Genomic DNA, 22,837 nt, shown 5'->3' on the forward strand with positions numbered 1-22,837 from the left:
ACCTTGACAAGTGTTCATTGTAGGTTACTGTGTGGAGAACCACAGCTGGTAATTACACTTTCTGCTTTGTGCAACATTAAACTTGACAGCATGCCAGGGTTGTGCTTTTAGCAATAGATTTCAGTGATTCTATAGGTGTCACTTTTTTAGAAGGAAAATATGTACATTCTTCTAACAGGATATTTATTTATATATATTGGTTATATATAACCACAATGTTGCATCTGGCCTCTGGTGCCCTCCGGTGGTTATTATAGGTATTACACCAGCACAGCCTTGAACCGACGTCTTCGTGCTTGATGTTAAGACAGCAAAGACAACTGAAAGCCACTGACTAACTCATTTAGCTGCCTCTGGACTATGCAAAACATCAAACACCAATTTTCTTTGTTTTTATTTGTTATTTACCATAGAAGAGTAGGATAGGGACTTTTGCTTTATGTTTTGCACCATAGTCTGTGTGCATTCCAGGAAAATTTCAGTCAAACAGAAGAGAAAAGTATCACTTTTGCAATGCTATTTATTTTCTTCATGTCAAGATATCTTTTTTTCATAGGAACTTAGGCTTCGTAGCAAAAGAACATTTTTAAAGGACGAAGGAAATCGTGACTCTAAATAAAGGCGTTCTTTCATAGTATTCTTTACAAAGTCATTTCACAAAGAAAGAAAGACAAAGAACAATGTATGACAGACCTTCTCACTAAAACTCATGACTTCAATCTAAGTGTGACAGAAGGAAAAACAAAACAGAACGATCTGTACATTAAAATACAGTTTAGCTCCTGAGATTCTCTGCTGGACGGTAGGTGTCGCTCTAAACCCCCACCAAAATGATGAGGATGAGGATGAGGATGAGGATGCAAATGTCGCATTGGCGGAATCTTCCGAGCAACACCTGACTGTACGTAGCAGGTGACGCGAACAAGTGCCAGACATGAAACTGCAACCAGAAAATAAAGTCTTTCCCTGCATCTCCCTGCACTATTCCCTCTCTATCTCTTTTAAAAGTGTCTTTTTCGTGTTTTTGCTAGATCTTTACGTTAAAAGCGTACATACGATGCGGGGTTAGCGTATAATTATCTCATCCTTCCCACGCAGGTGGCTACAGGTAACGACAGCGGCTCTTGGCGAGTGGAAACTTTGGTGACGCAGGAGCAGAAAGCCTAAAACCTTCACTTTAATATTGCTTTGACAAGAAAAACACTGTACAATATTCACTGACGGCACAAAGTTTCTGCAAGAAGACAAGAAGTGTGGCGAGCAAATAATGTGTGTATACTGGAGAGCCACTGGTTTTACTGGACTTTTGGCCCTTATCAAAGCACGTGCTGCCGTGATGTGTTTGAGTTGAGACGGTTTGATGCCACGATCCCGGTGGACAGATTACTCAAATCTCAATCCAGATTTCGTCCTTTTCCTGCCAAAGGTCATGATAAAAAAGATCTGTTATCCCATTTCAACCTGAATATTGTTCCCTCCTGCTGTTCTTTCCCAGTAAAAACCAGGAGAGGCAGGTCTGTTCACATCAGATGTCCTTCGCCGCCTAGTGTCCGTTGGTTTCGGGGGCTGAGGCTGGGGTGGACGGCGTGGAGGAGCGAGAAGCAACCGCTGTCTTCTCTCCACCGGGGCTGGAGACAGACGGAACGCTGTCTGGGGCCTTGCCCCCAGCCAATCCCACAGGAGACGCCCCAGCTGCCGCCGCCGCCGCTGCTCTGCCTGCAGTGATGGCGGACACAGGTTTGGGCTGAGCCTGAAGGCCTGGGCTGCAGATGAGGTGGTGCCTCTCCCAGTCTTTATGCTGGCAGAAGGAGCCACAGTAGCGAGCGGCGTTGCAACCGCTGCACGTCTCGCTTGCTTTACGGCCACAGTTCCAGCAACACTGAGGAGAACAAACACAGCCGTGTTAGTTTATTAGTTCTGAGCGTAGCCATGACATGTGCTCAGTCATGATGAGCTGCAATGCTGAGAGTGTCACTCAAAAGAAAGCCTCGCGAAACCACTTCTTCTGATACTAACCATACGTTGGGAAATACAAGATCGTCCCGGAGATTTAAGTTGGATTGGGGCTTCTGGTGATTCCCAACCAAAGTCTTTCTAAAGTGCAAACATCCAAAAGCTTCTGGACTTTGTCAATACTTTGAGATTCAAAGAAAAGGCGTCGAGTGAAGCCAGACCAGCAGCTTTGGCATGAATTTAAAAAGAGGCGATGATGCTTTTGGAAGACTTTTATTGTCTTTTTCATCTCCACTGTCTTGCGTGTCCCTGCTCACCTCACTGGAGTCCTCCTGTTCGTTGATTATCATGATGGCATCCTCCTGAGCCTTCCTCTTCGCCTCGGCCAAAGTCTTCTCCATCTTTGCCCTCTCGGCTGCGATCATCTCGAAAGCCTTCTGCTCGGCCTCCGCCACCGCCTTCTGGACCTCATCCATGGCCTGGCGCTTCACCTCGTTCACGGCCTCCTCTGAACGATCGGGGGAAGACGAGCATTAGCTTCCTTATAACTTCATGCTGTGATTGTCAGTCAGATGCTCTCCTTACCGGCTTTTCTCCAGATCTCATCGGTAACGTATGCTGAGCCCGGCCGCTGGGCAAAGTCGCGTTGGGAGTCTGCAGAGAAGCACAGGCAGAAGGTGTTATCACCTGCACGGGCTTAAAGACGCTGTCTTGGCTGACCTTGTGACACACAGCTCAAAGTGGCAGGTGCTTGGGGAGAGCGACGCGCTCTTCATCGTCTAGTCCTTCATTAATATGGTGCTTGATGCGACCTTGTCTGCGTATCTTTGCCGCACAACAGTTGTTTGTCAGAGTCTGGGACTGATCTGAGATCTGACAGCTTTAGAAAGGAATGTGTTTGACTTGGAGGGAATTACGCACCCACAAGCTGTGTCAACATTCTGCCTGTTCCCTACAAATGTCTCTTTCTGTGCATCCCAATCCAGCCCCACAGCGTTTGCAGGCTTTCCAATGCTGCCACCTGCCTCATCTCCTCCTTGCCCAGCTCGTATATGCTCCAGCGCCCTTTTCTTTCATTTGCTTCCTTTCGTCTCAAGCAAACCTGCACGCATTTCCACCCCCTCTACAGTCTTACTCAGCCCGAGCCCGCGCAGGCTTCCTGGTCGGGAGCCCAGATGGTGTACTGGCGAGGCAGCCAGTTCTGGGTCCCTGAGCCTGCAGGATGGCAGCATGGCCCTTCTGTGCCCGATATGGCCAAGGCCAATCCTGGCACCTGTCTGTGACTGTGCACCAGCAGGGGGATGGCAAAGCTGGCGCACAAAACCGTGCCAATGCACAGCAGACTTGAGGGAGGACTAACTGACGAGAGACGGACCGACGTGGCATGATTCGATTCTGCAGTATCATCTGTGTCCACTAGAGGGAGGGACGACGCAGATGAGACTCAGCAACACACGCAGCATTTGGACTTTTAAAAAAAAAAGCAACTTCTAATCTATTTCTGCACAAATTTACTTCAAACATATGTTGTTTTCTGGGTCATTTGGTGTCCTTACAGATCAGTGCAATGGAAGAGTGATCAAAGTTCAACATGACACGTGTGTCGAGAGAGGTAAAGAACACACACATTCATTTTAATCTCAACAATGTTTCGTGACACTCATCAGCTTTCAATGAAAAGCCCACATTTTATTCCCATTAGTTTTAAATAACTTTTTTCCCCTGGTGGTTTTAGTAATAACACATTTTTTTAGGGATTGTATCAAAAGTCCAGGCTAATGACATCACACATCAGCAATAATCCAAGAGCTCCTTATCCAAACCTCATGAGGAGCATGCACGCACACACACGCACGCACGTACACAGACAAACACACACACACACACACACGGAATTGTGCACAAGTTAAGGGTGGGCATCACGAAAACCTGGACAAATAAAACAGCGAGGCCACAAAATGGCAGCAATTAGCGTAACCTGTAATAACTAACAGACTTCCACTGGTCTGGGTCCATTCCAGCATACATGAAACATAAATAAATAAATCCCCCTCTTGTGGACAACAATAGGCGCCAATCACAGGAATGACGACAACTCTTGAGGTTTCTGTGGCCCACATGAGTGAAAAGCCAGTGCGGTACTCACCCGACTCTGCCGAGTGTGGGCTGTGTGTCTTGGAGAAGGGCGCTGAGCCAGAGCCTCCCTTGCGTGGGTCCTCCTGCTCATTGGAGCGCCGTCTCCAGTAGTTGAGCTCCTCGCGGTCTGACTCCTGGCACCGCCTGAGCACGCTCACGGACCGCCGCGTCTTCTCCACCATATCCACAATGCAGTTCAGCACCTACAAGATGGAAGAAGGAGCTCATTCGGGCATTGATCATGGTAGCCAGGAGGAGAAATGTCTTCCAAATATCACCACATGGCTGTGAGAAGTAAAAACACCCTCCTGAAATAAACTGCGTGCTTTCACTATCAGAAGCCATTAGCTGGAGTGGTGTCTGTCTGCAGACTTACATGGTCCAGATGCCTCCATTCATCAGCCCATTCTCTGTCTGTCAGCCTGTGGTCCACCGGCTCCTCACGGTATCCCCCATTAGTGCCTGATTAAAACACACACAGGACAGACCGCAGGCCCTTTAGATGAGCATCTGACTTGATGTAACAGAAGCCACAATGAATAGCATCGATACAAAAGTGTGTGTGTGTGTGAGTGTGTGTAGTCATGAAGCTGGATTGAGATAAAATAACAATAAAGTGGAGCAATAAAACTATAAAGAGGAGAGGGGGAATTCAGGTTCAAGGCCCTGGCGAGCTATTTCATTTGTGATTCAGTTCAGTTCTGCAGTCTATGTTCATTTTAAATCCTTTTAAATAATCGTTAAGTATGTAATTATTTGAAATATATTATGATTACAACATAAATATATAGAGTTTTAGGAAATATTATGATAAAGATGCAAGTTGTTAAAAAAAGGTGTGCTGAAAGAGAAGAAGGAGAGGGCCTGTGATGCATAGCAGACTTCCAGCACATCTGGAAGTCAGCTGTCAACCCCACACACACACACATACACACACACGCACACACGCACACACGCACACACACACACTTTAGCACCTCCCCTCCTGGAGCTCACAGCATTCCAGTAGGGAGACACTCAGGCTGAGTGGAGCGGCTCCACTTTTAAACACAACCAGCCGTGCTGACACTCACTGTGGACCCTTACAAGTGAGGACACACGCGCATGCATGTGTGCATGCATGTGCGCACATGCATGTGTGCACATGGACATGCACACACATGCATTCTTATGCATGCAAGCTATAGGCGGTGGTTCGTTTCAGAGCATTAATAGTTTTTGGACATGTCTGCAAGCAGGACCCACAAATATCTTAAATAATGGTTAATTTTACAAACCACAAACTCTTATAATGTAGTGACGCGCGCACACAGACACAAACACACATGCACACTCTCTCACACACACACACACACACACACACACAAGTAGGGCCTTCCACGTGACCTCCTCCCTTCTTCTGGTTCTCATCAGCGTTCGGCAGTTCAAAGAGCGTAAGGACTGGTGTATGCGGGTGTGTGTGTGTGTGTGTGTGTGTGTGTGTGTGCAAGCCTGCCTGTGAGTTAAGTGGCGGCAGGCGGGCGGGAGGCTGTCAGACAACAGTCTAAGGCCTCATAAACACAGCAACCTCCACCATGAACATATCAAGGTGTGTTTCTGCACATGTGTCTTTGAGCTACTGCTGTTTCCACTGTGTGCTGACAAGCCCCAAATGGAGGGAAGATGAAGTCCATTGCTCTGCGTGGTTCTGTTTATACACACAATGACTATTGAGATATACAAGACCTTCTAAAAATGCCGAGACCACCCATCGCTGATCTCAGAAAATACATGGCCTACATGTTTGCATATATTTTCATATTAGATGCTGCTTGCTTACACGGTGTTGGTATAATCATAATGGAAGGCTAATGGGGCGGTGCTAGCTCAGCCTGTTGAGGACTGGGCTAAGAAGTGGAGGGTTCTTGGTTCAAGACCTGATGCGGACAGAACAATAGAAAGGGGAGATGCCAGAACACCTTCAGAGCAATGCTGAGGTTCCCTTGAGCAAGATACTGAACCCAAAATTGCTCCCAAAGAGCTGGGGACTCATTCAGGGGTGGAGCCTGCATTCGCCCATATGTAGGTCGGCTAGGCTCCAGCACCCTTCCAGAGACCACAAAAGGGCTAGAGCAAGAAAACAAAACAGCCTCTTGATCTTGAATCCTTTTTGGTCACTAATGACAAATATTTTCCTACAGACCCTCTAAACAGCAGCGCTTTTCTGTTATTTAAGGGTCATCTGTGAAAAGGCGAATCTCCGTGTGAGCGTAGACACGCGTGAAGTGTAGTTTTGCATCACGTACCAGGTAGCCTGGGCCTGTCTTTGAGTTCCCGGATCTCCAACAGGCGCTGGCTGTGCTCGCGGTGGAGGATGTGTGGCGCTGCGATGTCGTCCAAGGCGTAATGCTGCAGAGGTGGAGGGGTCGGGTGAAGCTGGGTGCTCAGCGGCAGCGGGTGGGCAGGGCTGTGTCGGGGAGCGGGGCTGATGGTGCAGATGCGCTTTGCTGCGGGTTCAAGGGCCACGGGTGGACGCTCGTGGAAACCATTCTCTTTCCCTCTGAAGAGCAGAGCAGCCGTTGGAAGAGGGGCCACAACTCAAACCTGCTGGAGGAAAGGTCTATTGCATCCTCACCTCGCAGGGCTGTGTCTCTTGGTACCGACTTCTGGGGGCTCCATCAGCAGCTCTGATGAGTCCGGAGAGGAAGCCATGGTGGTGCTCAGAAGGATGTGCTCATGCTGGGACAGGTATTGGGCTGGGGTCTGCTTGGCTGCCCGTGCACAGTGGAGCAGCTCCCTCTGCAGAAGAGGCAAGTTGGCCTGGAAACAGAAAAAAGAAGGTTGTTTTTCAGGAGGATGGCCGGTTTGGGGAGGAGAGACACTGAGGTCCTGATGCTGTTTCCAGCCCCTGACTATAAAGTTCTAAAATGATTCTTAATATCAAATGTGATTATTAATCTCGAAGTATGTAATCTAGCATTAGGCCAGACGTGTTGGAATCAGACATACTGTCACACGTTGAAAATCAAGCAGACACGATAAAAGACGGGATTTGTGACAGAAGCTCAGCTGAATTCAGTTAACAGCGTAGACGTGCACAATAATAGAGAGGCAAGAAAGGTCAGAGAGCTGAAAATGATTCAGAGAGCACATTTGCTCCCTCTGCTGACCTTCTTTTGTTTCCCGCATTTCCATAATTGGGAGCAGACTCCAGCGTGTTTGCCATTACAGCACTTCCTCACACCCGTTTTTAGGCAACCAGCTTCCTCCTGTGACCAACTCACAGATTCTATGTATGTGCACCCCTGCTCCTTCAATCTGACCTGTGGATGATCTGTAGATACCTTCTCTGGCACTTACCCTATTTGTTGTACCTTTTTTAAGAGCAGATATCCATAACACTGCAACACTATTTTGCTTTTCCTCTCTTCCCCGAGGCTGCAGCTAGCAACCACATGTGCTGCGTGTCAGCCTGAGCTGAGGGCTCTCCGGGTTCAGCAGGGCGAGCGTTAGATTGCCGATGCCTTGGCAGTTGAATGCTCTTTTAATGGAGCAGCAGCTCCATATGGCACTCTGAAGCTCATAAAAATGGAGGGGGAACACTTTATGGGCATGTTTCACACTTCCGAGTTCCCACTTTTCCCTCACTCCTCTTCAACCACCTCTCTCTCGTTCCCTTTTCTTCCACTTCCTCAACCCATGACTTTGCCCCATCTGTCCACATTTCATAGTCTCAGAATCTTTTCTCTAGCTTGAACAGGTTTTGGGGACTGTAATCGCACAAGATTTATTTGTGGAAGGAAGGGAACAGATGATTCTTGTCTCAGTACTGTCAGACAGACAGATGGAGAGACTCCAGAGTTAAGAAAGAGGTAAGTGTTAAAAAAAAAAGCCTGCTTGTGTGCAAAGATTTATGGGCGGCTTTAGCGAGCTGCTAAAACATATGCTCTTGCAGGCTCTCGTTGTTACACTGAGGCTCGAGAGGCTTCTTAAGTCAACACACATATCTCAATTGATTCTGTTACCTGCATTGAAGCAGTATGTTTAAATAGAAAACAGACCAAATGTATTTAAAAATGCAGCAAAAATGAAAACAGAATCTTTTAGCTAGCAAGAAATGACTGTATTCCTGCACAACGGATGCAATTCAGTTGGAAATTGGAAAGTAAAAAATGTAGGGAAAATGCGTTTACCTTGAGAAACGGGATCACAAATGGCCGCAGTGGGAAGTTGGTGGCCTCCTGAAGCCGCGAATGGAACTCCTCAATGGTTACTGTTGAATTCTGGAGGACAAAGAAAGCATTTATCAACACAAAATGCACCATGTTGATGCCAGAATATCCCAAGTGAGGAAGCACCTACCACGAGGGCCAGCACAAGGCTCCGGACGTTGTCTCCGATCTCGGGGGAAATGTCGTTGCCAAACTGTTGCAGCGTAGTCAGAAAGCGCTTCAGCTTGCTCAACTGGCGAGCCCCACAGGTGGCCGGCAGCTGCTGGTTCGCCAGTGATGAAGAAGAGGAAGAGGATGGCCCGTTGCTGTACCGCTGTGGTGGGGAGGGCACTGCATTCAGGGTCGGCGGGGAATGGTGATTCCCATTGGTCACTTTAAAGAACAAAAGAGGAATATGGATGTGGACTCAAAATATAGAAAGAAGGCCAGACATGATCTCCACATTCATGAGGAACAAAGAAATCAATGTGGCCCTTACAGGCTGTGGTGGAGAAGGAGGCTGGCCGAGGGCCGCTGGGGTTGACGGAAGGCAGGGGTGGCATGGTGGAACTGGCGAGGCTACTGGGGGCTGATCTGGAATGAGTCTTAGCATCCACAGGAGAACCGGGCATGGCAGGGCTCTTCTCTCTGTTGTCTGTGCAGAGAGGAATGAGTCTGAGTTCAGGGCGAATAGAGAAAAACAAGAAACTACGACTTCATTCGATGGTTTAAATGTTGCTGCTTTGTGCGAAGGTTGGCTTTCCAGTTCACCCCGGCCAGCTTCAGATTTTAGCCAGAAGCTGTAGAAGCTGTTGGGCAACGGTGTTCTGCTGTCGAGTAGACTGAAACGACCCCCCCCCCACACACACACACACACACACACACACACACACAGACACACCTTCCATGTTGGAAGAGCTAATAGTAATAATAAAAATGAAGAGAAAACAATTGTTCTTCAGCTTTTCAAGACACACTAGCAATCATTAACTGCTTTCATTTTACTTAGCTCATATCAATTCAAAACTTTAGGACCACAAAAGAAAACAAAAACTCCCCCCCACCCACCACCACCAATGCTAAACGCAGTGCCAGGGCACCAACAACCCCACCCTATCAAAGAGCCAGATGTCTAAAGTTTAGCCCCTCACTCCCGACCATTCAGATCAATAACAGAAGAAGTGCTGAAGAAGCCTATTATGCAGCAGAAGAATGACCCCCTCAATGCACCCCCCCCCCCACCACCACCACCAGCCATGAGAGGGAGGCGGGGAGGCGGAATGAGAAAGGGACGAGGATATTTCACGCTTTGCTAACAAGATCGACAAAGCTTTTGAATGTTAAACGCCACTTTTCAATATGCTATTGCAGCTGAATGAGACCACCAGATAAGGAGTACGGGAAGAGCGAAGTGGGCGTGTGGTGGTGGGGAGAGGCGGGATCAGAAGCCGCCTTTGTCTCCCAGAGATCCGTGAATTTGATCCCCCATTCTCCTGCTCCATTTGAAGTGGATCAGACTTTTCTAACGGCTTCTAGAATGAACGAGTAATAGACAAGTGCGGTCATTAGGGTCAAGGGTCAGCAGAGTGCAGCCTTTTAAATGCGGATTCATGGTTTTAGGGCCATTTTGTCTTTCAATAGCAGCCTTGATAACTTTTTTTCACTACTATGAACTCTGCATGGCCATGAGGGTCCCAGTTTGTAAATGCTTAAGCTGTTAGTGGGTAACTAGACACAGCTCAAACAGAGCAAAATGCAGCTGATAAATTAATAATAAAACTGGCTCCAAGCATGAAAATGTGCTTCAAAACACCCCGATCATCCCCCCATTTACGCTGCTATGCTGTTAGGACAAATTGCATAGAGCTGCATTAAGTATAACTCTCTGCCTCCATCGCTTTGATACAACAGCCTCTCAACAACAGCATCACAGGGACGTGCGCGTCAACAGCGTTAGCATGCAAACAACTTAACACCTCTGCAGAAATGACAGCAACTACTGTGAATCGGTCCTAAATGATGGAACCGGCGTCTCTGCGGGATGGCGCGTCGCTTAAACTTGCCCGGCAGACGCAAACACATTGTCGTGCAGCTGTGCTTGTGCAGCGCGTCCTCGTGGCTGCGCCGGAGGTAACAAACTAACCGGGAGACATCAGGTGGGCGCGCATGCGGCTCTGGCAGCCCACAGAGAGTTGCTGCTGCTTGTCAATTAGGCGACATACATAGCCGAATGGCTTCATCCCTCCTGCGAGCACCTGAGTCCAGCGCGTATAATGACAGGACTGTCGGGGAGGGGCAGCTGGCACAGACGGGCTTGCTCGTGCACGTGCCTGACATGCACAGAGTTTGCATTAATTTGATGTGATGTCAACTCAGGTGAAATGTTAGCTTCGAGGGAGATGGCTGTCTGGTCAGAATACCACCTGTCATCCAGGCACTAATGGAACAAAGGGAGATAAAGCTGCGCGACGCGCATGGACAGGGCCGCGGAAAAACCGTGACGCACGCACAACACACGCACGACGTCGGTGAAAAGCGCCGGTAAACAGAAGGATTCATCCGCCCACGCGTTCTGCCCGAAGGAACATTTGTAGCTGCAGGCGCTCGCGGTTCGTTCACATCCAACTGACACTACGTGCAGAGTTTGATCACTTTTCTGTTTCCTGGTTTGGTTTGGCGTAATTTCAGGGACGGGGGAGACTCGTGCACCTGTGGCTGTTCGTTGCTAGGCAGGTGTTCCTTGTTTGTTCAGCCTCAGATGACACTGCGTTGAAACGCCCCAGCGGCTCCAATCACGCTGCAGGTGTTCATTCAGAACACGGAGACGAAAAAGACAGCAGGATTTGACCAAGTCCAGATCTTGTGCTGTGCATGGTTATGTAAGGATTGTCCGTCCAATTGTTTAACTGTGACATTTAGACTCCCTGGCATGTGTTTGCTCTTGAGAGATTGTGTGGGTACTCTGCTATCTCTCTACTGTCACTGCAGATGAGGTGTGAGAAGATGTAACACAGGCCTGACTCATTTATCACTGAGCAGAGAGACAATTAGGACTGTTTAGGACGTGGCCTCCCAGGCTCACGGATCGCTGAGAACGCCACAAAGTTGGAAACTATAGTTTCTCTCAGCAATTATGTTTTAAGGAGAAAAAAATCATTATAGATATAAAATAAAGGCCTTGAAAAAAAACACTGAATCTTTAGGCTTTAGGATTTTGGCCTTTGGATCACGTAATTGTCAGTTTGTTGCCATCATTGCAGAAGTCAGTTGTTTTAAATTTAAATATTCAAGCCTCATCAACCCAACACCTGCAGCTATGTGGTGTCCTGACTATATAATATAATATAACGAACATATAACTGAAAGTAAAATATATTGTGTAAATCAGCTCCAGAGCTGGGACTGAGAAAGTCCTGAAACTTGGAGCAAAAAGCTAGATGCTAACAATTGCTAAAGCACCATCCAACTAATGATCCAACATTTTGCCCCCCCCCTTCCTACACACCCTGTACCATATGGATCTAATCGGGCAAAAGCTGGCCAGCTGGGACCTCCAACAGTCACCTGTGAGAGAGAAGGAAGGGGTGGAGAGAAGGGAAGGGACTGCTGGAGCCTCCTGCTCTAAAGCCAAAGGCAACTCCCCTCCTCCACACACACACACGCACACACACTCCTTCCAAGGAAGGAGGAGGCTGCAGAGGGGAGGCGCAGGGCGACTGAATGCAAGCAAGTGGACTTAAATGCCGCGAAGACAAAGGCTGCACCTGGTCCCCATCCGTCCACACACACCACCACAATACAGCACACATCTGTTCCTCTGTGGTGCAGTCCCTCTTGACCTCCACACACACACACACACACACACACACGCGCATGCAACAGCTCAGATCCTACAAAGATCAGCTTAAAACCTATAATTGATCAGTGCTGGTCTGTGTCAGAGTCAGGTTGTTGCTGTAACTCCACAGCATTAAAGCAGATTCATGGCACTTTACTGGCCTCTGTGTGTGTGTGTCAGGAGTCAAATTACTGAAATCAAGAGACGCATGTCGCCCTCTGTTAAATTCAATCAGTTTAATTTATTTTTAGTGCTCTCTTGGGACACCTCTCGAAATATAGTGGTCCCCTGATATTTAGGAAGGAGTTACAAAACATTGATCTTCAGAGCTGCATGCAAATCTTTGATGACATGGGTGCTTTAATCATGTCTGTAAATTATGCTTAATTAATTACTGTACTGAGCAACCTCCAGCCCACATAAATTCATTGCATAAATATGAACAAACCAACAGGGGAGGCTCGGGATAGAATAATAACATGAGAAATAATAATTAAGACAGAGATGAACGTCAGTGTCTCCTAATTGAATCCAGATATATATTTTTCACATTCAGTTTTGTCTTTGAAACTGGCATATTTGTAATTTGCTGTTATAGTAGAGATGCAGACATTCAAGACAATGGGACGCATGTAGCAGTGGGTGATGGAGGAGGGGCGATAATAACAGAATAACCATTCAAAATGCTGTTTTTATTTGGTTTCATCCGACAGACAAGTCTAGCTGTCAGACTCCGAGCCAGGCTGTTTTTCTTGGCTCTCGTTACCACCTCTCAGCCGTGTAGACGACATATTTGGACCAACCCCAATGTCAACACTCTGCTCCTCGGTCTAAAAGGAGAGGAGGGATGAGGAGGTGGCAGTAAAAGGGAGCATAAGAGAAATTAAAGTGGGGGAAGTGGGTGGGGAGCGAGACGCAGCTGGATCCTCGGTTCCACATGTGACAGCGAAAGGAGACGTTGCGAACCCTCGTCCCTTACTGAGATGATGACAATAACACTTCTGCAGCGATCGAGCAACCCAGAGATGGAAATATCATTAGTGGGGGGGGGGGGGGTGAAATACAGGGCTAACAGAAAGGCAGGCGTCAGCTGTAAATAAGAAAAAACCCAGTAAGAATGGGCAGTAAAAGAGGCACAACGATGAGATGCTGGAAGCGGAGGAGGTTTGGCAGTGGCTTAGCAGAGAGAACAGTGTCCACGTGTGCATGAGGTCAGACTGCAGGGAGACATGCACAGGGAAGGTTGTGATTTGCACCTCCCAAAGGAGCACTGGATAGTCATCTGAATGTGTGTTTTTATTTATTGCTGCACTTTGGCAACCATATCGTTTCTGTAATAAGGTCAAACAACTCGACACTGGAGCCATCTCAATAATTAGAAAGCCTTTTTTCCTGTAGATATAACATACTTATGATATATGAGGCACAGCTTATAATGTTTGCACATTTAGATGTTTGGGAGTTTAGTTTTAGGGTTGTGAAGCAGCACATTTTTCATTAAAACTCCTTCGTGCTGCTTGCAAAACTCTAGATTTTCCTACTAACATCTCATAAGGCTGTTCCTCATTTCCGAAATCCATGTGAGTGATGTGGAAACTTGTGCACGTATTTTGAAAATGGAAAAAGCAACATGTTTAGTTCAGAGGGTAAACTTCTGGATTTTGCAATCAGGACCGCTCATGGGAGCCAGAATTCTGCGGGCTAATTATAATGCGGTCGTGCATTTTTGGTGAGAAACCCAGACACAACTGGAGATTTTCCCTGCGGTTTCAACCAGCCTGTACCGAAACACACATCCATACCCTAATGACTGAATCCAAATGTAGGTAAAATTCCCCTTGCTTGGCCCCTGTCGCTGCCTTCGGTGACCACGTGCACACATGTGCATGCCAGAGTCAAATACAGCTGGGCCACGAGGGCTCGAATTAGCCTTATGTCAACGCGTTTATGTTTTGCCCTCCTTTAACAGGTGTTAGCTCTGTCATCATCTGAACGGAGGAAGATCGGTAATCCCTGAAAACACACATGCACACCTGGGAAACGGTCTGCCCCAGGCGTATGCACACACACACACACCCACATCATCAACAACTGTGACATAACGGGGACGGCTCGAACCTGTCAATCAAGAACTCGGGCCGTGAATGCTGTGACATAAGGACTCTCTCACACCAGTCCGCCTTCTCCCAGGCCAGTAAATTATCTGCCTATCTGGTTACAACCCTTCTCACCTCTCTGTGACTAATTGGTTATCCTGCCCATCAATCATCACGAGCCAGGGGACGCTTTCATGTGGGAAAAAAAGCACTTCTGTTATCTATATTTTCTTTTCCTTACCTGCATGTTCATCCTCATTAAAAACAAAATCGCATGATGTCAAATGTGAATTACAGAGCTCCCATGATACCAAGCGATGATCCTGTGCATCTGGAGAACTAAGACCGGGTGGCTCCTCTACATCATAAACCCGGACAATCAACTTACGGTGGAGCCAGGCAAAGCGCTGCTTTTTGTCAGCTCAAGTCTTCCTGAGACTTACATTAGCAGGCAAATGCTGTAACTTGTGAGTTACACCAGTCCATAAAAAAAAGGAAAAAAAAGCTCCAGACGTGAGAATCCAGAGCAGAGACTCAGAGCGTCCTGCTTCAGGCCAGGTGTCAGAGGCCTCGCCAGTGGAATGGGCTCACCAGATGTTGTCTGCTACAATGCTACATGACATTTACACTGACAGTAAAATATTTGAGTTGATGGGCGTCGTTAGAGGATCCCTCTTTAAGCGTTTGAAACATATGTCCCGTTTCCCCTGAGCAGTTGGTTGGCCTCGATTTTAGCCTGCGTGTGCAGAGACGAGATCCCAACCAGCAATAAATTCATGACTCTAAGGAAGGTCTTCATGGGTCTGTGCTTGTGCAGGAATGAGTATCTGTCAACGAATGAGCAGACTGCTTTGCCTTGGCTGTGATTGGGGAAGGCATATATCCTAAAGTCACGTTTGACAATGAAAACCCATCTCAAATTCCACTGAGCTTTTGCAGTGTTCTTGTAATATTTCCACGTTTTGGGCCATTCTTGAATTTTCTTGATTGTGCAAATATGCTATGACGCACACTGGAAGTGAATCATATAATCAAAAAGCATCAAAAAGCAGGAAAGGAAAAGATCATTCACAAAATTGTGGAATATTTGTGGAAAGTACCAGAGCATCTGACACGGGAGTGTTTACGGTCGTGTTTTGGTCATGCAGTGAATCAGGGTCGAGCAGGTGTTCTCTCACTTTATACAACACATCAAAATGCTGCTTAGTGCTCTTTAAGGAGGTCGTGTATCTTATAAAAGGAGCCTAGAGAGACAGAACACAGGCTCACTGGTGGAGCCTGCAAACAGCCCCTTGGGTAGCTTAGCCTTGCTGAATAAAAGAGCAGAGCTCAACAGTCGCTGAATGAGGCAGATAAGTAAAACAAAGAGGCCAGCTGTGCTCAAAACAATGACACTGAGATTTAGGTTGCGGAGGATGAGTGTATGTTTGTCAATGTGTGGGCAGGAGGCTGTTTGAATGGAGCTTATCAGTGTCCTTTTGCATTTCAGGGCACAGTGTCTCTTTTTTCTTGGTACCATGTTGCTCTGAATGCTTTACAATGGGAAAGTCTTGTTAAACACTGACTGTTGACCAGTAGCTTTATTTCAGGTCCTTGAACCTCATACAGTACTGCATCCCACCACCAGGTGACAGCGGAGGGCTGGTGCTAAGCTTATAGTTAGACAAGACAGGTGGAAACAGTGGCAGGGCAAATGAGCATATCTGGCATTCGTAGCAGAAAACAAAGCCCCCATCTTTATGCCCAACTGTGTCACACCACTGAACCACTGGAAAAAATGCTCAGAGGTTTATCAAAATTTTGTAATTAACTGTTAGAGTGACAGTTTTGCCCCCTAAACCTGACCTAATGCGACGCCTCTGCCTGGATCTTTCTTTTAGCAGTAGGCTCATCCCACATGGTGGACATCTGACCCAAAGAAGAAACAATTAGAGAAATAAGCCCCCGAGCCTCTGAAGGCTCCCCAGCCCCCTGACTCATGTACTTAAGGATAAGTAGACACAATGTAAATAAGATCACTTCTCAGTCCTTTAAGGTTGAGGCTTAAGACTCGGTTACAGTCTTGCTGACACATCCCAATTTGCACAAATCCTCCACCATTGACATAGCAGGAAAGATGTTAGATGCGATGAAACATACTTTCGCAGCTCTACTCGATTCAGCAACCCAAGACTTTTATGTCCGTACGAGTGCAATCGCGGGACCTCTCACTGAACCCAGGGGGGCCTGATATTACAGCCCTCGCCACTGGAACTAATAGAGCACTTCCTGCATCAGACACTCCAAGCAGCTGCTCTATTCGACGCCTGTGTGCTGAAAAAATGGGGGGTATTTTGTAGCTGGATTTTTCAGATAATAGCTTGGCGCTCGAGGATCTCGCTGGTCTTCGTTGATCACGCCATACAATTACAACGTCTGTTTGCAAATGTCGGGAAAATCCCGGCTGAAACGGCGCTGCATATTCAACCTTGTTTCTGGAGTCCGGGTAGACAAAGCCCTGGAGCATTTTTTGTAACCTAAAACAAATTGAATCTTAAAAATATAATAGCATGCATGGAATATAGCGCACATTAATCTTAGCAATAATTTGTCGGTTTTCTTGTGCAATGTTGCTCCACCATGTTGATTAAAATAGACAGATGCTTCTCTGATGCTTTGTACTAAACACCAGTCCTGATTGCAATCTTAAATTGCATGTATTCTTTAAATCAGATCATTTTCCAACCAAACTGTATATGTACTGTAAAATAAAAAAAATGATGTCATTTTGAATCCTTCTTGAAAACTATCATGGGGTGCTTATAAAAGAGAAATGACATCAAATCTTTGTCTACAGTCAAACTGTCATATCCTTTTTAAACAGATAAAAAAGTATGACAAAGACAAGAAGCCTACAGATATGACAAGTGTCAGCGTCCGCTAACTTCCGCAGACTCAATCAAAGGCACTGAATTCTCATCAAACATTGCCCAGGAGGGATGAATGGACAGGGAGCAAAAAAATATCTGAATAAATCTGTGAGCAAGCGTGCAGATTCATGGGTGTGCAGATCCAGAGCAGCGCCTGCTGTCAGGACCGTGACAGAGTCCAGCAGAGCAGGCGCAGGTCTTTGCTCTGAGCCTGTGCAGCAGGCGGTTATAGTCTCTCCTATCTCCCTGATGGCCTGGCCCGATGTGACATTAGCCAGATCCGTCTGCCTTTTCTCCACCTTCTCCGCTGCACACAAAAACAAACACGTTTTCTCCCACCAGGCAAAGGGAGCACGGGGCGGAAGAAGCAATCTGCGTCTCGTTACCAAGACGTTACAACAATGCAACATTCACAACTCTGCTGGGGTTCCACCTTCCCACGGATATCAGTGGTGTTTAACATGTAGCACAGCAGGAAAGACAGTCATGGCAGCTCCCCTCCTCTTCCCATATGTCTGAGATACTGTACAACAGATGCACAAGTCTTCTTTAGCAATTTACTTCTGCTCTGCTTACCATGTGGAAAAACTGATTAGTACCTCAATAAGTGACAGCTGAGCGAGAGATGTGCCCTTTGCACACATGGAGCCAATCACATCAGCTAATTCATTTCTCAGGCCGAGGAAGCTTTTTGATGTTTACATGCGAGTGTTGCGCGTCGGGACGAGAAGCAGACAAATGCTGCTCCCACGCGTCATCCTCATCCCTCAGGTGGACTCGGCTTTGGCAGGAGAGGGAGCAGATGGGGGGGATCAGAGGTAAGGCTGACAAAGTAAAGAAACAACAGAAGGCTCCGTGTTTCGGCTGCTGGGTCTCGATATGCGGCTGCCTTTGTTCCAAATGAAGTTGCAGGGAAACGTTTGATGGCACAAACAATGTCCTTAACCTCTCATGAGAGACAGCCAAGACATTTGTGCGCCACCAAAAATTACATCTTGAGACACCAAAAGCTCCTGGAGCACTTTGATTCATATTGATAGGGGTGGTTTCACCGCTTTTACTATGAAAATCTCAAACGCCAGACAAAATGACCTCTAAACTTCAGCGATTTGCCCATGTGGCGGCAGAAGTGCAATCCTGAAAGGAAACGGGCTGGCTAAATCATCCCTCCTTCCCTTCTGCCTCGCTGGACAAGGATGAAGAGATAAAGAGGAAAGAACGAGGCACCATCTGCACAGTACAGCGAGCAGTCCGGGGAAATCAGACTGGAACGCGCGCACACACACACACACACACACATGCTCACATAATCCACATGGAACATGTCCCCACACAGGTAGAGCTGTATAGCTGACTGTTGAGAGAACGCAAAAATACAGCCCTGGAAAAAAAAATGCCCTCTCACCTCCACTCTGGTAGAGTCCACTCTTCGGTCCGTTGGGAATGTCAGCAGCGGTGTGTTTGCTTCCTTATCCTCTCTTTTTTTTTGCCTGCGACTCCACACCTTCATATGTCACACATGTGTTTGCATTCCCACATATGTGAGCGCCGGTGTGGTGGAGCCAGAGACACAGATGGCACCCAGATGGAGGCAGATAACCAGGCAGCCCAAAGCAAAACTAAACACTGACTCTCTCTCTCTCTCTCTCTCTCTCTCTCTCTCTCTCTCTCTCTCTCTCTGTCTTTTACTTGTTTTTCTATCTGCGCTCTCTTGCGAGGTTCTCTTCTTCTTCCTCTCCCGTATGGTTCTTATTTTTGATCCCTTTCTCTCTGTCCGTTGCTCTCACAGTGTCCACGTCCTCTCCTGTGCTCGCTCTCTCTCACTCTGAGCCTCCCACCCTCTCAATCCCCTGCTTTCTACTTTGGCTCCGCCCCTCTTTTCCCACACACTGTTCTCTCCACTGATTTCATGGGATGGGAGCTGGAGTGACGTCAGCCTTCCTCTCTGTCTCTCTCTCTCTCTCTCACACACACACACACACACACACACACACACACATACACAGGGACCACCTCATTCCCCCCATGGATCCCAGCCAATGGTCCACCAATGACTGGCTCCATTCAACCTGCAGTCACCATCAATGGTCTCTGCAATTAACATAACTAATTGCTTTGGCACCCAAAGGCTAAACAAGAGATTGTGCCAAGTGAGACAAAAGTGTGTGTTTGTGTGCATCTGTATGCGTGTATGAGGGTGGGGGTCCTTTGCAAGCCTGCTCCCCATACACCCTCCCCTGGGCTCTTTCAGCACAAGAGGGGATCACCCTTTAAAATGTTTTTATACTGGCCGCCCCCCACCGCTCCCTCCAGGCTCTTTCATTGATGCCTTCTTTTGTCTCAGCCCTCTGAATGCCTCAGCTTCTGCATCGCCAGCCAACAAACAGGGGAATACTCAAGGAGCTTGAATGACTTATTCTTCTCCGCTCTCCCGCTCTCTTATAATCTGCGCTCTATCTTCACTGAGTTAAACTTAAATCACCGCCTGATTTATGCCTCTCACACACAAGTGGTGCCGCTGCCAAGACCAATGCAGGTTAAGACAATGAAGCCGGGCTGAGAGTGGGCGTCCAGAGTGCTTCATTCCCTCCCGCCCGTTATTGCCTCGAACCACTTTCTGCAGAGGATGGTGCTAAGATCAGCCTTAGCCTCGGGTAAACACTGCATTAATCTGTTTTCAATTACACTTTCAATTGAGCGAACATTATCAACACGTGGGAGACTATAGGCACTTGTGTAGACAGACACATAAGCGTGGCCGAGTAAACGCTGCATTTTATGTGGTACAAGCGTCCCCGCGGAACTCACGTCGAGTCCAGGTGTTGTTAGGTAAAATGCGACAAAGTCCTATTTTTCAAAGTTGCCCCTTCAGCTTTTGCTCAACAGTTTGGCGATCAGCCAGATCAGGACGTTAACCGTCCAACTCAGCTTGGTGCATTCCACTCTATCAGTCCTTGGACAGACTGCACTCTTACTACCGGTTTGTTCTAGCACGGAATAGGAAACAAATGTGATGGGCAAACACCAACTCCTATCTTCTACTCTTCATGATTCTCTCATGAGGTTAAGGATTTGAGAGCTTACCTCCTCTGTCAGCACAATGAGAAAAGAGTTATAACTTTTATCCGGACACAGACATATCTCAAGCTTCCCCCAAGGCGCACAACCGATTCTGACTGTGTATTTTATTTTTTCCACGCAATAATGCACAACAAGAACACCATATGAGCTGGTTGACAAGGTCAAAAGTTGACTTTCATCGCAGCTTTCTGGCTTTAAGCTGCAGTCTGCAACACAACCCAAGCTTCTAGCGCTTGTCAAAAATAGATTTGAATAATCACCCACAATAACCTCCCCCTCTCTCTCCCCCTCCCCTCTCTCTCTTTCTCCCTCTAACTCTCTTTCTCTCTCTCTCTCCTTGTAGGCCTGTTCCATTCAGGGTGCATCTGGTCAGCCAGCAGGCTCACAGGCAGGTCCAGGTGGCTGTAAGCAAACGGGAGGGGGGGGGTGGGGGTGGAAACAAGAAGTGAGGAAGGCCTTGCATCTGAAGCTGTGCACTGTACGCCACATGCTGCTACAGCAGAGAGTCAGGGGTGAGCTGCAACTGACACCAGGGGACAAATGCAACAGGCTGATTTATGTTACAACCTGGGTGTTGGAGCAGGTGGTTGACTGGGGCATCCTCGTCACGTCTGAGCTCTTTTATGAGTCATGTTAGCTGTGAACAAAGTTAGCTTCCTTTCGTTGAGATCATTGATAATTTCTAATTCCAATTCATTAGCCGATGTTGTATCATCTCTGTGCGAAACATATTTCATGTGGCACAGCTTCTGTTTCCTATGTTACCATTTTTCTGGTTGTATTTGCACTGTGAAGTGACATTAACAGGTATCCATTTAATTCAGTAATTCAACCTGATTTATATGTTTCTTGGATTTAACAGTCTTGGGGTGCGTTACAGAAACCTTGAGGCTGACAACCGAGCAAGTAACAGTGATAGGAAAATCTCCATTTTAATAGGAAGAAGCCTTGAGCAGGGCTTAGGCTCATAAAGGGGGTAAAGGAAAGGGAAGATAGGACCAAGGAGGGGGACAGAAGGCAAGAAACAGATGCATACATCATATGTGCAAATACATTATACATGTATCCATGGCTACGGGCAACAAACTGAAGTTCCCTGTGTGGATAATTATGGCTCCCTTTTTGATGCAACCCATGAGCAGCAGGTCATTTTTATTTCCAACTACATGAAGAGTCCAACCGGGTGATGTCAGACGCAACTAAGACAAGGGTGGGCTGCAACTCCAACAAAACTGCATTTACTGTGGAAATACTGATACACATCACATGGTCAACAGCGACACGGCCAAAAACCCGTTGACTTCTGGAGCACTGTCACGAGCAGCAGAAAGTGGCTGGCACAGAAAAACAATCAAAAACGCAAATAGAGGATGTGATCAAATATTATACAATGTGTGTGTGTGTGTGTGTGTGTGTGTGTGTGGGGGGGGGGGTGATAAATGTTATCAAGGCTATCCAGATCTTTTTGTAACAGTTGGGATTTGTGAACATTGCTGCTGTCAAAAACTCCCGAAAGAATCATCAGTTGCCTTATGTCAAGTATAAGTACATGCATAGCTTCCTTTTACTTGAGCTCTACGCAGCTGTTTGCTATTGTGTGTGTGTGTGTGTGTGTGTGTGAGAGAGAGAGAGAGAGAGAGAGAGAGAGAGAGAGAAAGAAAGATAAAGAGCAAGAGAATATGCAGCATCTGTTTTTGTTCACACGCTCTCTCTGCAAACTTCCACTTTTGGATAGAGTAAACACCATTTTCTATGGTGCACATAAGGAAGAGAAAATAAGGATCAAAGGTCTTTAAGAGTCAAGAGTGTGTGTGTGCTCAAAATGGCACGCTTTTAAAATCACATCATTTGCCCAAGAGCTCCCTCAGGTACTGGTCATTGTTGGTCTGCTACTTTACACAGCACAACAGCACAGCACAACACTGTATAACACTTTAAACTCGAGTTTTTTATTCACCAAAATCTAAAACTGCAACTGAACACAACCTCCATTTGTTGCTACGGCCTTCACACTGCTGAATCAGTAGCTGCTTTACAGTGTAAAAGTTCCCTACAGCGCCATTATCATGACAATGAATGCTGATATATTCCACTAATGGCTGCATACACATGTAGGCAGTGGAGCCTCCATTTGTAATCAGACAGGGGTGATGACCACTTCCAAAGTTGTTTTATTTCCATTAAAATACATATTGGTTCATAACATAAAGGCATAAGAAAGCTGAATGCCGTGGCTGGCAACTAATTAATAACTGCAACTGTTTATCAAACTCTCCTCCTATGGTGAAAAACAACATAATTAGGCACATTGACATGTTTTAATTGAAAAAATACAATGCTGCTTTGTTTTCCAGCTACAGCTTCCCATCAACAGCTTAATCTTTCCCATTTCACAGTGTGCAAGCACCACGTCCTGCAAATTATATGTGAGTGTAGCTTTTGTTCCAGTTATCAAACTTGCCTTTCAGACACAATTGAAAATTCAGCCAGAACAAGTTTGGCAGGACCGTTGTGAACTACTCACTCTGTCCTCCAAGATCGGTGAATCAAAAGCAAACACAAAGTTTCCCATCAGTCGACGCCCTCGATAAGAAGAAAAAAAACAATACGAATTTATGAGGATAATTTAATCAA

At 46.8% G+C, this 22,837-nt stretch overlaps 1 protein-coding gene across 5 annotated transcripts; it reads right to left on the reverse strand.

Annotated features, from left to right (window-relative positions):
• Positions 1–502: 502 nt before the first annotated feature.
• On the reverse strand, positions 503–18,965 carry cbfa2t2 (CBFA2/RUNX1 partner transcriptional co-repressor 2). 5 transcript variants are annotated; one of them, XM_011614042.2, is made up of 11 exons: positions 18,528–18,965; positions 8,779–8,934; positions 8,431–8,672; positions 8,262–8,351; positions 6,704–6,888; positions 6,375–6,628; positions 4,466–4,551; positions 4,100–4,292; positions 2,539–2,607; positions 2,271–2,461; positions 503–1,879 (listed from the first exon to the last, which is right to left on the reverse strand). In XM_011614042.2, the coding sequence occupies exons 2-11, from the start codon at positions 8,909–8,911 to the stop codon at positions 1,544–1,546; spliced, it is 1,779 nt and encodes a 592-aa protein (XP_011612344.1). In that variant the 5' UTR covers positions 8,912–8,934; positions 18,528–18,965; the 3' UTR covers positions 503–1,543. The 5 variants fall into 5 exon arrangements, with proteins under 5 accessions (XP_011612344.1, XP_011612343.1, XP_029682845.1 ...); XM_011614041.2 differs by lacking the exon at positions 18,528–18,965 and adding an exon at positions 10,989–11,050; XM_029826985.1 differs by lacking the exon at positions 18,528–18,965 and adding an exon at positions 10,940–11,008 and having other exon boundaries at positions 8,779–8,938.
• Between the last annotated feature and the right edge of the window lie 3,872 nt (positions 18,966–22,837).

This window comes from Takifugu rubripes, chromosome 19 (genome assembly GCF_901000725.2).
Source record: "Takifugu rubripes chromosome 19, fTakRub1.2, whole genome shotgun sequence".
NCBI lineage: Eukaryota > Metazoa > Chordata > Actinopteri > Tetraodontiformes > Tetraodontidae > Takifugu > Takifugu rubripes.

Coding starts and splice junctions, on each gene's coding strand:
- cbfa2t2 (XM_011614037.2), bottom strand. CDS start 10,361: ATGTGTTTGCGTCTGCCGGGCAAGTTTAAGCGACGCGCCATCCCGCAG. Junction 8,352..8,430: donor GCCTTGTGCTGGCCCTCGTG/GTAGGTGCTTCC, acceptor TTTGTCCTCCAG/AATTCAACAGTAACCATTGA. Junction 6,629..6,703: donor AAGAGACACAGCCCTGCGAG/GTGAGGATGCAA, acceptor TCTGCTCTTCAG/AGGGAAAGAGAATGGTTTCC.